Genomic DNA, 16434 nt, shown 5'->3' with positions numbered 1-16434 from the left:
CAAATTTAGGGTAAGAAGGAAGGGGAGACAACAGGCTGTCACAAATCATTATGGTGTTTTGAATGATAAGGTTGTTAAGCTGAGTTTTCAAACTACATTGAGGCCAAAACACAAATTGCCTAAAATCACTCATTGCTGTCCTTCATAACCTGAATGTTGGGATTGTTTTTCCTCTACTTGTGCAGAAGTTGGTGTACTAGTGATGTGTGATTATTTGCTTGTGTTTCTTCAGAGAGTGGACAAAATATTTTGGTGTACAAATTAGCTTATTCTTGTCATTGCTGTTGTCTTCTAATAATTGACCATTCACCTTTCCTGTTTTTTTTAAATATAAAAAACAAAACAGGGATGGCTACAATTAATCACTAATCTTTTTTAAGTAATTCCTTGTATAAATTCAGAAGCTTAAAGTAAAAAGTTATGTAGCAGAATGAAACAGTAGCAAAGAATAAGCATACTTGAACCAAAAAATGTAGAGCAACAATTTAAGTTAATCTAAAACATAATTTACAGAGGCTCTAGTTTTCCTTACAGGTTGTAATCTTACTTGATTTTGAAATGGCTGTCTCGCAACTAGGAAACTTTTTTTCCAAACTGGATACTGAATTTTAGGGCAAAATGACAAGAGTAGGAAGGTCTTGATAAGAAACATGTGAAACATGCTATGGGAGAGCACTGAAAATAAAGAAAACCAAAACAAGTGCAGGTATATAGCTGAAACGAAGTAGGAGATGCTCTTTGAGTAGTTCTGTCATGATGGTACATTGGGAAAGGTAGAGCTGAAGTTTCATAGAAATCTGCTTCCAGCTGTTCAAGGAAATGTACCTCATGTTAATGTATTTAAGCATGGCCTTTTAATAACTGTTTAGCCAGAGAACAGCCACAAATGTTTAAACTTCAACGAAAGTTTTGTTGTCTGTGTTAATTCACTGCTATTAGCCAACCCAGTTGTGCATATTGTGAAGTGTGCAGCGCACTTGGATCTCAGGTATATTAATTGGATGAGCAAGCAGTACAATCCTGAATTCAGTCATTAACCAATAGGCAGTAAGTACCACCACTCTGCAGTGAACAGCTAACTGTCTCCTGTCCCGCTGGGGTACATCCAGGGTAAGCTTTCTTTGGGTTGCAAAAAGGAACGTTAAGTTCTACTGTCATCTTTTCACCATGAGGAAGGCTGTCTAGGAATGAACTTCAAATAATTATTTATCCCCCTCCTTCCCTGGGCTGACAAGCCATACTAACACACTGCTCTGCAAGTATCTCTTTCACCAGCTGTAGGGTTTTTCTAGCCTCATTATATTTGCTCCAAGGCTCCTGTGTGGGTTTGTGGCTCTAAACTTACTCAGCTTATGTGATCCCATGTCATTTCAGGCTGCTACTACCACCTTAAGTAGTTCCACAACTGCCTCTGAAACTTCCATTTTCACCTTAAAGACCCCCTGTGCAGAAGTACCAAAAGAAAATACAATTGCTCTTGCTCTTGGTACCTAAGAAAAATTGTGCCTAAACGTCTAGCACCCAGAAAATAAATTCTAGATGTTGAGACCACTTGTTCTTCCAATCCCAGGAGCAGGTAGCTGGGTTCTAACCCTCAGTTGTGAACATAAACTCAGTCAGTTAATACTTATGGTTGTAAGCTCAGACTGCTGTACAGAAAAGCTCTACCTTGTGCTGAGGCAAATGGGGAGTGTGATAGCCATGAGAGAGTGCCAGCGTTGTGGCCATGCAACAGTGGAGTAGAATCATGGAATCATAGAATAGTTTGGGTTGGAAGGGACCTCTAAAGATCATCTGAGTAGACTCCCAGGATGCTCAAATACCAGTGATTACAGATCGCATGATTAGTATGAATTTAAAAGCCTTGCTGTCGAGTAATATTGCCTACGTACCTGTTAGTTCCAGATAGCATATCTGGTTTCATTTGTTCTACAAGAAATTAAATAAATCTTCAGTCCAGATACGTTATATTTCCTGGGAGCTTGGCATACATAAGCATCAGTTGCATGGCAGAGTGCTTTTCTGAATATTTTCCTCAATTTTATCTTTGTTTCTTTCCACTTAAACTGTGTTTATTCTTCTTCTCAGAGACATGGCTATTGCACTTTGGGAGAGGCTTTTAACCGCTTAGACTTTTCAAGTGCAATTCAGGACATCAGAAGGTTCAATTACGTGGTCAAAGTAAGCTCTTTATTTTATATGCATATTTTAAAAATGCATTTGCTGATGTGCCTATGTGTACAAAATAATTTTGCACTGATCAGCTGATTTGTGACTGTATAAATATCCAGTTCATATGTAACTTATACTGCATGAACCAATTTTAAACTTAGTAATTTTCCTTTGGTGAAAACTTGTTATATTACTCTATGATAAGCCTATAGCTTGAGGAGGATGGTGATGGCCAGTATGCTGTGTATTTATGGGGAAATACTGATGGTAGTTTCAGTTGTTCATCAGTCTAGGTAGTGAACTCTCTTTAAAAGCAAAATAATTCCTAAAAAAACCCAAAAATAGCTATGTGTAATACATCTTAAATATACTTTACTACATCTAAAATATGCTTAAAATAGCAATTTCTAGAAGAATATTTGATGTGTAAATATTCTGCAGTTTCTCTTTCTTCTGCAGCTTCTTAACAGTCCTGTGATTCATTGCACACTTTTTTTATCTAGGACAAGATATATATGCATTTAACTTTGATAACATCCCTTGAAACTTGAGACTCCAGCTTTTTCAGTCTTCCTTTTTTTTTTTTTGTCTTCCAGAAATGAGTTTTATTCCAAGTTGTCTTTTACAACTAACAGTGACATGAAGTTTATGGAAACAATTATGATATACTAACTCATGATTCCTTGGAAAGTCCCCTTCTCGCTATGTTAGCTTCTCTGGGTCAGGTCTAGTCTTAAGTTGAGAATTAAGTGCATGGAACCTGTAAGTCTGGACAACGGTGCTATCTGCCTGTTCTCCAAAACTACGTAACTTGTACTTTAGGGAGCCACATAATGCTATGCCTTTATTTCCTCAATGTCTAACCAGCTGCCCACTTGGAAATACCTGTTCTGGGAGATAGTGGTCTTTCTCTAGCCCCAATTTTTTTTGTCATCTAACTTGAGGTAGTAAAGTGCTTGTCCCAACTCCTAGAGAAGCTCAAAACGTGAGACGTATCGGGACTAGAGTTCAGTTCAGTGGTGAGGCTGTTCACAAATAATGTAGTAGTTGGAATGCATCCAGAATGTGAAAAGACACAAATGAAAATTAAATAAACATACCAGTAGAACACCCTTGCCATTAAGCCATGGAGTATGTGGAGAGAAAACACATTCTACCCATCCTTGTGAAGCTAAGACAGTGTATTATACTTCCAGAAAAACAAGAGATGTGGGACCAAAGGAAACAAAGCAAAAAGGATTTGCTTCCACGCTCATGGTTAGGGTACTTGCCTGTTTTATTCCCCTTGCAGATTTTTTGGTATATGTATGCATTGTCATTTAGAACATTGCTTTTTAATGCTGTTTTGGGAGCAGAAACAAGAGCCTTGATCTCTCCCAAAACTTTTCAGCCTCGAACAGTAGGAAGAAAAAAAAAGGCACCTAAAGGTGATTTGTGTTATAAATGGTGTCAACCTTTGAGTGCCTCACTTGAACGGTAAACAGGAAGAATGAATCCAGAACTAGAATTTTACATGTTTTTTTAGATGCTGCAGTGCCTAAGCTGGGTTGCTCAAAACAGTTGATCAGAACAAAGTACAAAGTCTAACATAAGCACATTGGCCAGTTTCTCTTCTGTTCACCAAAGAATATAAAATGGCTGGTTTAGTTAGCCAGGCTTAAGATTGTTGAGAAAGGAGCAATACTTTAAAATTCAGAGATTTGGCTTTGTGATCCAAATGGTTACTAGAGTAATGGTAGACCCTGAGAAATTAGGATGGCTTTAGAATAGCAGACAGACTTCTAAAATTCTTTTAAAATTTTAGAATTTATTTGAATTTTTTTTAAATTTTAGAATTGCTTTACAGTTACAAAAATCTAATTCTATCTTTGCATTAGTTCCTCCGAGGTGATGGAGGCAAACTGACTTTTATCAACAGAAACTGTACATCTGAGACCTTAAAAGTTACTGAGCTGCTAATAAACATGATCAATATGAATGACAGCTGCTGCTCATTCTGTAGCTGTAGAACTTGTTTGTTTGTGGTGTTGTATCTAACAAATTAAAACATCTGTGTGGATGTCAGTAATATGTGAAGTTGCAACAGATTTTTAGAAAGGATGTTTAATCTGCTTTATCAGGTTTTAAGCCAGTCTGCAACTGAGACCTAATGTGAGAAGCAGGTCATCTCATACCTGTCTGCTTTATACAAATTCTTATTTACTTCCCTGGAGTTTCTGATGGTGGATATGTTTTGTGTAGATCTCATTTACTGCGGTGCAGGAGTTCCTATTTCTTCTCCTCTAAGAATTATTCCTAGTTATACATGAACACAATGATGATTACTTTTGTGTGTTGTTCTGCTTGTTGCGTTTAAGATAGCAAGATATAAATCAAGAAGACTTTTTTGAAATACCAAGCCCTATTGGATAGCTCTTCTTTGATCCTAGACCACCAAGATGATCCATTTTGATTCTCAAACTAACTAAAAACCTCCCAGTTATTATTAAAAGTTAATATAGATGTCTGCCCAGGACCCTTTTAGGGTGGGCAGTGCAGGGAGGAGGTAGGATCAACTGTTTTCCTGTACTTGTTTGTGCTGTAGTATAGTGATCATTTCTTAGCTGTTAAATTACAGCTTCAGTTGTTGAGTTGATATGGATGGTCTTTTTTTCAAAATGTTTGCATATTAACCTTCACTGAAATCAGAATCTTCATTAAAATCAGACAGGTGGAATTTGTTTCTTTAATTTGATCTTTAGTCTGAGTGACATAACTGAATTTTTTTAAATTAATCAAGAGAAATGTACATACTTGCTTGAATTGGCAAACTGCCGGAGACCTCTAGGTGTGCTCTAAATTATTAATCAAACTAAAAGGCTTTGAAAATGCCAAGAAAGAGGTCCTGATATCTAGTCTCGAAAACTGTATAAATAGCTTGCTTGTATTTAAATACATTAGGAGAATTATTTCCTCCTTTCATAGCACATAATGTTTTGTCAGGGATCATGCAGAGAAGCCAGAAGGAACATTATTAAATCAGGGAGAGAACAGGTGTATTCTCTCTTCCTCCAAAGGAAAATTAACGTTGAGTGTAGTGTCAAATCAGTGTTTTAGAAATGAAGATACAAAATAATTTTTGGCAGGCTTAGTCTTTGTTCACCCTCTGTGCCAATAGTTGATGCTGTCCTACAAAGCAGGGCTCTGCAGGTTAATGTTTCAAGCACTCTGTAGGGGATGCTGTTTCTGCTCCCTGCTTTCCCTTTCTGATGTATTGAGAACACTTGTTCTGAACTCAGCATTATGAATTGCAATTGTAAAGCTCAGTGCCACACTTCTAAACATTGCAATACTGTCATAACATCAGAGTCTCTCTTATATTTCATACTAAGAGACCATTTTTTGTTGGAGAAGCAACGGTCCTTATCAGCTACAAAACTGAATCTAAAATGTAAAAGCAAAGGTGTCAGAATGGAGCAAGGGCTGCCTCTAGTAGCTATAGCTTGGCATTCATGTGCAGCAAGAACTTAAGCTATTCTGGTGACTTTCCCCTAGACCATTCCCACTGTTCTTGCCACTCTTCTGTTCACAGTGGTTCCAGAGAGAAACGTGTGGACAGTTAGGAGATCCTTACTATGTAGTTAAGGGAAAGTTACTAATACAGTATGTATACTGCTCATTATTAGATTACTGTGGTTTCTTCTGCCAGGGACCTGAATGTGGGAGTAATACAGAATTTTTTTCCCCAGTTTAGGTAAAATACGTCACTTCCTCTCCATGAGCAGAAAGTAGTGCACTAAGTCTATCACGCCTCAGTTTGACCAGTATGATACTTTCACTCAGAAGCTGGAAGTCTAGTAGTTGGTATCAGTTCAGAGTGATGTTCCTGGCCCCCAAATCTGTCAGGGGGTTTAGGACCCAGCCACATCAAAGACCACATTTCTATTTGTGAGCCTCCAAAACACTCCCTTCGTTGTTTCACTACAGCTTATAAAGACCATATGTCATGTGCCCTATCACAGAGATAAACACTAGTATTTGTATAGTATTTTGAAAATGTGCATCTCTTCATGAGTTGTTCATGGGATGCCTTGTCTTGCTTCGTTTTCTGAACTCTGTAGTGACGTTTTCATGAAATACAGTTGCAGTGCTCTAGGCTGTTGTAGGTGAATCTATGTACTGAAAGTGTGTTTGAAACCATCCTTTACTTCTGTCATTCTTCTGAGTTTTAATTCTTTGTCCTAGCTTTTGCAGTTAATTGCAAAATCTCAGTTAACTTCACTGAGTGGTGCAGCACAGAAGAACTACTTTAACATTTTGGACAAAATTGTGCGGAAGGGTAAGACCTAAGGTTTTGTAATCTGCTTGTTCACATTTAATCTCTGTGACTAAGTTATCAGTTGATTTTTTTTTTTTAGCTTTATTACTGTTTTACATTGTAAGTCAAAGCAATAGCATATTTAATTAGTGAAAGTTTTCATACTTCCCATCCCACAGTTGCAGTAAGTTGTTTCCTTTTGATTACTGAATCATGTCTGTTAAAACAGATTGGTGAAGTTAAATGATAATTAGATTCTATTCAGAAACTATTGGTTACTATTAAATTATACTCTTTATGAAATGTGAAAGCTTTTAGATTAGTAACATTTGTTTTTCAGTTTGCATGATGTACTGAGATTTAAAGTACATAACTACTTTATTGTTTGTTTTTTTTAAAAAGCTATTACATAATACTGAAATTTTTTTTCTGGTAACCACACTAAATGGAGGTGTAATACTATCAGCTTTGAACAGAAGAAATCGGATTTATAACTAGTTGTTCAGCATTAAGTTTATTAAATGCATAGCATGAAATGTTATATCAAATTTGCCTGTGAAATTGTTAATTATTGATCTTGCACTTATGGAACAGCATTAATGAATGTCATGGTGGGAATTAGGGCAGTTATTTGTACGCAAACAGTTGAGTTGTAATTAGTTCATCTAAAAAAGTACTGATTATCTTGAGCTAACTGTATTAGCTTGGTTAACTCAGTTAACCAAAATTGTATTTGGTTTGTTTTGTTTTCCAGTCATGGAAGACCAATATAATCCACGATTAATCAAAGATCTTCTACAGGATCTGAGTTCTACTCTCTGTATACTGATTAGGGGAGTAGGAAAATCTGTGTTGGTAGGGAACATCAATATTTGGATTTGCCGATTAGAAACTATCCTTCTGTGGCAGCAACAACTAAAAAACCTTCAGATGAACAAGGTATATTATTAAATCATGCTAAAAAAGTAATCGGGGGAGGGGAATTGTATTGAACATTGGTTTATGATTTGTAAGTGAACAAAGTCTCAAATACATCTTAAATAGTTTTGCTTGTTTTCTTTGTTTTTAGAGAAGTAATATGAAATTAATGAAATGGAATCAATGTAATTTTCTGGTGTTTTAATAGCTCTTTTCTAATGAGGGCTGCTACAGTGCCTGTACCTTCTGGTTTGTGGTAGAGATGTATAGATGTAAATGTTTTTCTCACCCAAATAAATTTCAAAATGTTTGTCTCTAGATTGTCAGATAGAGATGGAAAAAGTACTGATTTTTAATTCCAAAGTAAATGTTCTACTACTGAAGAAATAAAAATATAAAAGGAATTTTAGAGTTGTATCAAGAAAACAGAAATAAAACATTCAAGTAGCAATTTTACAGCTTTATTCATTAGCATAGTTGCTTTTTGTAAAAAAAGGATGATGACTTCAGCATCTGGATTCTGATCATGCGACTTTGTTCAAAGCATGTGGTATGCACTGTTCCAGGTTTTTATAGTGGAAACTTCTGATGATAAGCAGGCAATTCTTTTAACCTGTCTGGGTTACTCCTGGAGGAAGAAATGCTGCAAGGTGTATGACTTTAATGTGAGCAACAACTGTTTCATCTGTTTGCTTTCAGCTATGAAATTTTGAAATTGTCCTTGCTGTGTGTGCCGTGTATCTAAATAAAACAGCTAATTTTGGAATAGAAAGGAGAAACGGCGAACCCGATCTTGGCAGTCTTCATATGCCAAGCAACCACAGCATAGACATTTTGAGACACTGCAGTTGCTGTGTTTCTAGTGTGCCACTTCCATCTGAGCTGTTTTATGTTGGTTGAAATAACTGATGAGAAACCTTGCATCAGTAATGCTCACATATTCCTGAACAGAACAATAGTCCCAGAGATGTTTATAACAGATGACATGATGGAAAGTCTACTCTATAAGTGAGATGAATGGTTGTGAAATAAACTGACAGAAGTGAGAGCCTGCTAGAGTACAGCTGCTGTGCTGCCGGTGCCTTGCGACTGGGCAGCTGTGCTAGGTGGGGCCGGCAGCTGCCCACACTCCCTTCCTCGCCAGCTGGGACTCAGGCCTTGTGCCACCTGGCAGTATAGGCTCCAGATTCAGTCATGTATGAGGTGTGCCGTAGGTTACCACATTAAAGAGAGAGTTCAGCAGAGGTGTATACTCTCAATGACAGCTTTCTCAGTGCTCTGATCTGTCACCCCCTGCAGAATTCCTCATTGATGTATGAGGGGAACTCTCTCCAGACTTCAGAACTGAACCTACTCTCTTCTGCCCCTGACTTCCATAATGTTTTCATTCTGTGTTTCTGCTCTTCAGTCCTATATTCTGTACTCTAGTTGTCTTAAGGCAAATTAACGTGTGCTCTGTTTCCTAATAAAAATTGAGAAACTGTAGTTATCCTACAAATTATAAATTGGTTCATGCCTTTATTATAGTTAGCACACTTCTCCCAAAGGTGGAAATGAATGTATCGTAGTTTTCAAGACTGTATACTCTTGAATTATTTTTCTGAGAAGTGTTTTAAAATTATTTGAAACTTAAATAAAGAATTTAGGATATGTTTATTTTAACAGTAGGAAAGCTATAAGTTATAAAGCTACAGTCTGTAGCTCCTTCTGTACCTGTAGTCATTTAAGTTTTCAACAACAGCAGTTGGAGAATAAAATAGTTGAAGTATCACAGAATTAACCATAGATATTACTCAATGGTTTTGTACAAACTAAACTAACACCTGAGATACCTCTAAAGTAAGAATCTTATTTGTACCTTGTACTGTCAAGTTTTTGTAGTTAAAAGTCTCCAACTCTTATTTCCAGCAAGTCAACAATGGTCTTACGCTTAGCGATCTCCCTCTCCATATGCTGAATAACATCTTATACAGGTTCTCTGATGGCTGGGACATTATTACTCTGGGTCAAGTGACCCCAACTTTGTACATGCTCAGTGAAGACAGACAGTTGTGGAAAAAACTCTGCCAGTACCATTTTGCGGAAAAGCAGGTAATAAACTCTATCATTTGCATAAATGTGGCCCTTATCTTTGCAATATGGTATACTAATAATGAAGTGTGAACTAGCCCTTTTTGATATAAAAATGTGACAGTGTGTAGCAATAGTGAAAATGTTCTCTTTTTTTGGGCTTGGTTCATACTGAAAATTGTATTCAGCATGTCTGAGTTTAGGATAACTATCAGGCTGTTTCCTTGCATTATTTTAGAAAAAGTCTACTGTAAGATGATTTTTTTTTTTTTTAAACTACACAATCCCCAACAAGTGCAGTAGAGGATACCTCTAAGGTGTTTCTAATTTTAGTACCTAAAGCAGAACTTGTTTTACTAACCAAGGTAGGCAAAAAGATTGCTCAGACTTTTAGGCTACATGAACAGGCTGGTGAAGCCAAAATTGGATTTTTGAAAAAAAGAATGGAACAAATGCTTGAGATTTTGAAAGAACAAAAAGAGAAATGGTACTTTTCTGTCACTTCCTCATAAAAAGCATTAAAGTAATCTAGGAATGCCTCCAGAACTGTCTTCATTTTCTGACAGTAATATATGCTGGGACAAAATCAGACTAGGTGAAAATAAAGCTGTGAAAATAGAAGCTACCTCATCTGAAGTGGAGGAAGAACTCTAAAAAGCTAGTACATTCCAGACTGGAGGAAGTGAAAATACACATTCTTAAATCTGACAGGTTGAAGTGGTACTATTTGATCCATGACTACCAGATTAAGTATTATCATAACAGGAAAGGTAGAAGTGAAGATCAATTAACTCATGTGCAGTTGACCCAAATAAGAATTTTGGTGAGATGAAAGGCTTTAGGATTAACTTCATGGAGAATATAGACAGACAAAGGCAAACTGAAAAACCCTCCTTCAGAAGCAGCTCAGAAGAATGCGAGGTGAAGTTATGAGGATAAGAAGTTTAAGCTTAACATAGCAGTTGAGTGGATTTTGAGGCTAGATGAGGTAAGCTCTATTGAACAGAGATAAAACTGGTTGGAGAGGAAGCTGTTATACTAAGGTAATACTGGGAAAAAGATCACTGAAGTATTTCAGTAGAATTAGCTAGCCCTGTGCCTTTTAAAGGACATTTGTACACAGTGTTTCCAATGTGTTCTTAAATGTTCACATTCAGTTTCTTATTAGGTTATTAATGATAGAAATCCAATGATTTTATTTTCCAATATCAAATTCTGTTTTTTCTGTTTAAAAGTGTCCTACCTTAATAAGCTACAGAATCATGTTAGGTTGTTTTTCCTGTTCTCTGCAGTATATTTGTTGAACCATTGAAACAACCACAAAAACATACTTGATATCTGAAGAGCACTTTTGGAAAAAATGAGAACTCTGCATAGGGAAGCTATTATGAAACGAAGTGAAGTGTAGCAGAAATCAGAAAGGCAGCTCCCCATCTAGGAGTTGGCTTCTGAATGAAGAAAGCCCTTAATGTATTAGCATTAATCCACACTGAGTGGAACAGAAGCCTTTTACAAATCCATATTTAATAAACCTTGGCTGTGTATTAAGCTGGGGAGAAATAGCCATTGTGCATCAGCTAATCTTTACACACAGATTATGTCCTCAAGAAGTACATCAACTGCTGATTATTGTTATCCTTCTAGAAAGATCATAAGTAAATGAAAAATAATCATGTATATTCTTTTAAAATGAAAGAAAAAGCATTATTTAAATCCATAGTTAACTGTCTTAACAGAAAACCACTATTTGTAATGCACAATGATTTTTTTTAATCTCATTCCTGAGTGGTTTTTAAAAAGTATAAAATTAATTACTTACATTTCTAAATACTCTTTTTGTTACATGGTTCTTAACTATAATTAGAATAATTTCAAGACAGTAGAGTTAGATCAGCTGTGTATGGCCTACTTTTTCTTGGCAAATATGCACCCTCCTGTTCTTAGTGTTTTACTTTCCATTTTTTTTATGGCTAGATCTCTCTCACTGTGTTGCAGGGATGTATGATGTCAGATTATCAACTTCAAAGAGTTTCAGTTACAAAACTTCAGTTTAACTACCTTCTCTCCGCACCCATCCCCCCAGTCCTTTACCTGATTTGACTAGTTCTTTAACAATTAAAGGAAGATATTAATTTTATGTCCAGTTTTGTAGGCATTTGATCCCATCAGAGAAAGGTCACATTGACTGGAAGCTGATGTACTTTGCACTTCAGAAATATTACCCAATAAAGGAACAGTACGGGGACACCTTGCATTTCTGTCGACACTGTAGTATTCTGTTTTGGAAGGTAAGAGCCTTGAAATAGATAATCAAAAATAAGTTCTAACAGCTACTGGTGATCATCTGAAAGGAAAAATACTAAGATCATCTTGTTAGCTTTCTCATGTGAAATGTGATTGGACAACTAATACCTAACTTTTCAATAATATATAAAACTTCCATATAAAATCAGTATTAAATTCCAAAGTTGTTCTTTATCTAGCATTCTTATCCCTTGATATCTGATAACCTCAATACTTAGAATTGCAAGGAAAAGCGCCATGTGGAAAGAGTTGTACTCTGTGTCTTCTTGTATCTATTTAATCTTATGCTAAGTTGTTAGGAACTTAGGAACTTGTATGAAGTTAGTTGTTTTATGACATCCCTTTTCTAATGATGGCATGGCAATCAGTACGTCTCTAATGAGAACTTATTACTGTAGTATTCCTACCACATTGGTGTAAAACTGTATTTTTATAGTCTTCATTCTGTCCCATATGAAGCTTGGAGGAATGTTTGAAACTTCATTCAAAATGCATTTTACGTCGATTTTGATGTTTACCATGAAGCATATTCTGTCTTACAGGATGATTTTAATTTCTGTAGGGCATTTTCATGTTTAACTTGTGTGTGAACACATAGTCCTGCTTTTACTTTGTGTTGAACCATAATCTAACCTTCTGGTTAATGAGACTTCCTTAATTTTGCATTCACAGACCAGATATGGGTAGTGCTAAGTGGACAGCAAAGAGCAAGAAATGTTTGAGAAATCTTGGAAAATAATCACATTCTAATTCACAGAAATTAGTTGCTCTTGGGTCATCTTTCTGTGATTTTAAGAGGAGTTGCATGTCAGTGTGAGGCTTTTTTATTTTCCATAGAAAAAATGAGGCTGTTTAACAGGATAAGCTAGTTTTCATAGAAGTAGCATGTTACTGAATGATGTTATTTTAAAGTTGAGTATTCTTGATACCACAGGAGCCCTTCCAGGTACTAATATGTTTTGCTAAATTGATAGAAGGAAAGCAGGTAGTCAGAATTGGCCTCTGCTGTGAAAAGCCTGGGCATTTGCTGAAGAACCTGTGTCAAGAATGACTAAGAACTGTTCATTGCAGTGGAATAAGTCTTTATCGTGTTGCCCAATATGTAGGGTAAAGTTTTCTCTTTGAAAGTGGAAATTTTAAAGGTAAGCACACAGCATGCATGCAGGTGGGCATTTTTGGTATCGGATTTGCTTGGATTGTCTGGCTTTGCTGAGTAAAGGGTTAATGCTTTCTACAGTAAATTTATGTCATTCTGATCTTGGTATAATTGAAAGTATAGCACGTAATATTAGGAATGACTAAAATGTGTTGAGAATTAAATGTTTAACTTCAGAGATTGCGTGTGACAGTAAGAGGCAGTGAACCTGTGCAGGCAGATGTCTTGTTACCTTGACTAATCTACAACTGATATAACAGCACTCACTTTGTGGTTTTATATTTTTAGTGAAACAACGCAGTAAGTTCTAAAGGTACTTTGGGTTGGTGAGCAGTACCTACTAGATCACCATTCCAGTGCTGACTGCCTCATCCTGGAGATTTGGGCAGGTCTTAAAGTGGTGGTGTGGTTATAGATTAATTGCATGCTTCTGCACTAAAATTCTGTAGCAGGTGTTTGGGATCAACTGTTTTAACAAGAGCAGAGTCAGCAGGTTGAGGGAAGTGATTATCCCTTTTCACTTGGCACTCCGATATTAGACTGCATCTGGGATACTGCATCCAGCTGGGGGTCCCCAATACAAAAAAGACACTGATAAACTGGATGGAGTTCAGGTGAGGGCCAAACAATCAGGGAGGCTTGAGGACTTGCCCTGTGAGGAGAGGCTGGAGAAGACCGCTTCAGAGGAACCTAAGAGCCTGCCATGAGGACAGCCAAGCAAGGGAACGGTTTGACCATAGAGGTTGTGCAGTTTCCATCCTTGAATGTTTTCAAGACCTGACTGGACAAAGCTCAGAGCAACCTGGTCTGATCTCATAGCTTACCCTGCTTTGAGCAGAAGGCTGGACTGGAGACCTCCTGAGGTGCCTCCCAACCTGATTATTCTGCGAGCCTGCGTTGCAGTTTTCCTTCTCTAGGTCGTGGAATCTAAGCCTTGTCCCCATCTTAAAACAAATGTTTGATCAGGCTGAAATAGGTTGTTAAACGAATTGATTTCTGCACAACTGGCACCCTTATTGGCAGGGACACTAAGTGGTTAATCATTGGTCTGAAAAACAGTCCCTCTGTTTACAGGGCAATGTGAGTAAAGTAGTGCTAGTCACTCTGAGTTATATGGGGGGGGGGAAATAGTTCTGCTTTTTCAGGCACTTGTATCTATATTCTTTCCCAAGCTTTCTAAAGAGAGATGGGAAGCAAAGTGGGGGTGGGGGGCAGCGGGACAGGAGGTACTTTATCAGTTCTAGAAAAATTCTGTGCTACGTAAAAATATTTCTTAATCAGAAAGAACTTTTATCAGGCTTTGACAATTCATTCAAGCTTCAGTATCATATGTGATTAGACAGATTATTATTAAACTAAATATGTATATGAGTGGTTGACATATAATTGTATCTATAATGTACAGATTTTTGTTCTCAACTGAAGCTTTTACTCTGCCTCATTCCACTGGGGGGGCATATAGGAAAAAAAAACCAACAACAACAAAACCGCACCAAAACCAAACTTTAAATGAGAAGTCACAGTTACTTTACAGAAGAAAAGTAGCAAGTGTTTGGCTCTTTAAACAAATGGAAGCACTGGATTCTCCAGATAGTTTATAATATGTAAAAATTTAGTTTCTTCTTTTAATGGTACACTTCAAAAATCGGGCAGCTTTTGCTTTCAGAGGCAGTCAGAAGAACTTCAGGCAGTGAGCTGAACACTTCTTGGTATTGCACCTTTTTTCTCCCCTCATTCAAGAACAAAGCAAAACACTGCAATAGTTGCAGAGGAAAAAGTACGTAAGTGATCAGGGCATGAAGAAGACTAGCAGAGGTTAATTTCTTTTAACTTAGCTGTGTTAAAGCTAATAAGGAATGTGACCGCTTTCCATGAATTTTTGAGCATGAGTCCATGAATCTCTCCATGAGACAGAGAAGGGATGAATAAACGTGAGACTACTGAGGGAAATTATTTAAGCTAAGGGACATCCTTGATGCAAATAAGTTGTAGAAAGTAATTGTGGGTAAACTTACACTGGGAGTTAAGAGTTTCTAAGAACCAAAGCAGCAAGGTTCTGAAATAGCCACAGAGCACAGGCCTAGCTAGTGATGAGAAGAATTTTCATCAGTTTATAAAATTGATAATATAATGTAATTGCTGGCAACATGAGAAGGCTACACACAGGAAATTCTTTCAGTCCTGCATTTTGTGTCCTTTTAAAGAAAGCCTGCAAAAGAAGGGACTGATGGCTACTGAACTGAATTAGCAAACAGTTGAAGTAGGGAAATTACTTTTCATTTTTCAGTATGCTATAATAATCTTAGTGTTACTTTTAACAAGTCTTTAAGAGCTTTTCAGGAAGCGGCATTGGTATTCCTGTATTTGTTTAAAACCTGTGACCGTAGTAATGTTAAATGCAAGAAGAAGGAGACTCCTAAATTCACTGTAGGAAGTACAGTGATATAATAGAACATCTTGTACTCTTCCGTGCTAAAAGAGGGAATGATTATAAGAAACTCTTCATATCGAATGACTGTCTTTCAGAAGTGACTTCTTGGTAAAGGATTTGTCCATGATGAAAGTGAGAAAAATGCATAATTTCAGTAGTGTAAAAATAATGGCAAACTAATTATTGACTGATGCCTCTGTGAATGCTTTTTGTGTATGCTATTTCTTCCGTTCCACTAGGTGACGTTGCAATTGTGGGCAGTTCTTTTATTTTCTTAGCTCACTCAGTAGCACATTTCAGTTATCCCAGAGATGGCCACAGAAGTTGAAATACCTTTTCTTCTTTCAATGTCCAGGGCTTTATGTAAACTAGCGTAATTCTTTTGCATAAGTGATATGATTCGCACTTGGTTTTAGTCATCTTGGGGCTTGTGCTGGTTTTGGTTCTCCAGCTGCTTGTGATTTGCCACAAGAATAAAAGACTATTTTCCTAAATGGCATATGAACCTTAGCTTCAATAAACCTTAACTCTGCTTCTTTTACTTTATGGCTCTCCTTCCTGCTTCCTTCTTCACAATCTCAAAGGACTACCACCTTGCTTTGTTACTCAAGGTATTTCCTGTGTGTCTCATCCGTTTTCATTGCTGACTGTTCTGTAATGTCAAAGTGAATAACGTGTTAATTTCTGATTGTTTGATACTCTTTGTTTTGTTTCCCCACATCAGTTTAGCAGCAGGAGTACTTTGTTTCTTGTTTCCCTGTTAGATAAGGTAGCGATGACTTTCCATCTCAGTCTTTCATCAGATTTGTTTATTATTGCCATATTCCCTGTTAATGCCATTTAAACTAGGAACCATAATTCAACTTCTAATCAACATAGGTGCATGGTGTCAGTGAGATCAGCTAGATTTCGCTAAGAAATAGGTTTCTCTGCACTCAGTGTTATAAACTGTTTCTGCACTCCCTGATGTATTTTAATTCAGGACTTAAATCTGAAAAGGGTAACATGAACCTCAGATAACGTTCTTTAATGCAAAGGTGCTAAAACTTATTTTACTCCACTTGGAATGCTGTGGTTGTACATACT

The 16434-nt window shown here is 36.9% G+C and overlaps 1 protein-coding gene across 3 annotated transcripts in view; it reads left to right on the top strand.

Moving 5' to 3' along the window:
* FBXO25 (F-box protein 25) overlaps positions 1-16434 on the top strand; it is a 29794-nt gene that overhangs the window by 9783 nt on the left and 3577 nt on the right. For 2 of the 3 annotated variants that reach the window (XM_009333211.1, XM_009333212.1), the window contains 5 exons: positions 2089-2181; positions 6397-6490; positions 7224-7408; positions 9296-9478; positions 11602-11745. In XM_009333211.1, coding sequence (XP_009331486.1) covers positions 2089-2181; positions 6397-6490; positions 7224-7408; positions 9296-9478; positions 11602-11745 — 699 coding nt within the window. Of the gene's footprint in view, positions 1-2088; positions 2182-6396; positions 6491-7223; positions 7409-9295; positions 9479-11601; positions 11746-15932; positions 15960-16434 lie in introns of all 3 variants that reach the window. The other variant, XM_009333209.1, reaches the window with a different exon arrangement.

The sequence above is a fragment of the Pygoscelis adeliae genome, unplaced genomic scaffold, assembly GCF_000699105.1.
Source record: "Pygoscelis adeliae isolate BGI_AS28 unplaced genomic scaffold, ASM69910v1 Scaffold57, whole genome shotgun sequence".
Taxonomy (NCBI): Eukaryota; Metazoa; Chordata; class Aves; order Sphenisciformes; family Spheniscidae; genus Pygoscelis; species Pygoscelis adeliae.
Note: the sequence above shows the minus strand (reverse complement) of the source record. Positions and strands in the feature narration are given on the sequence as shown.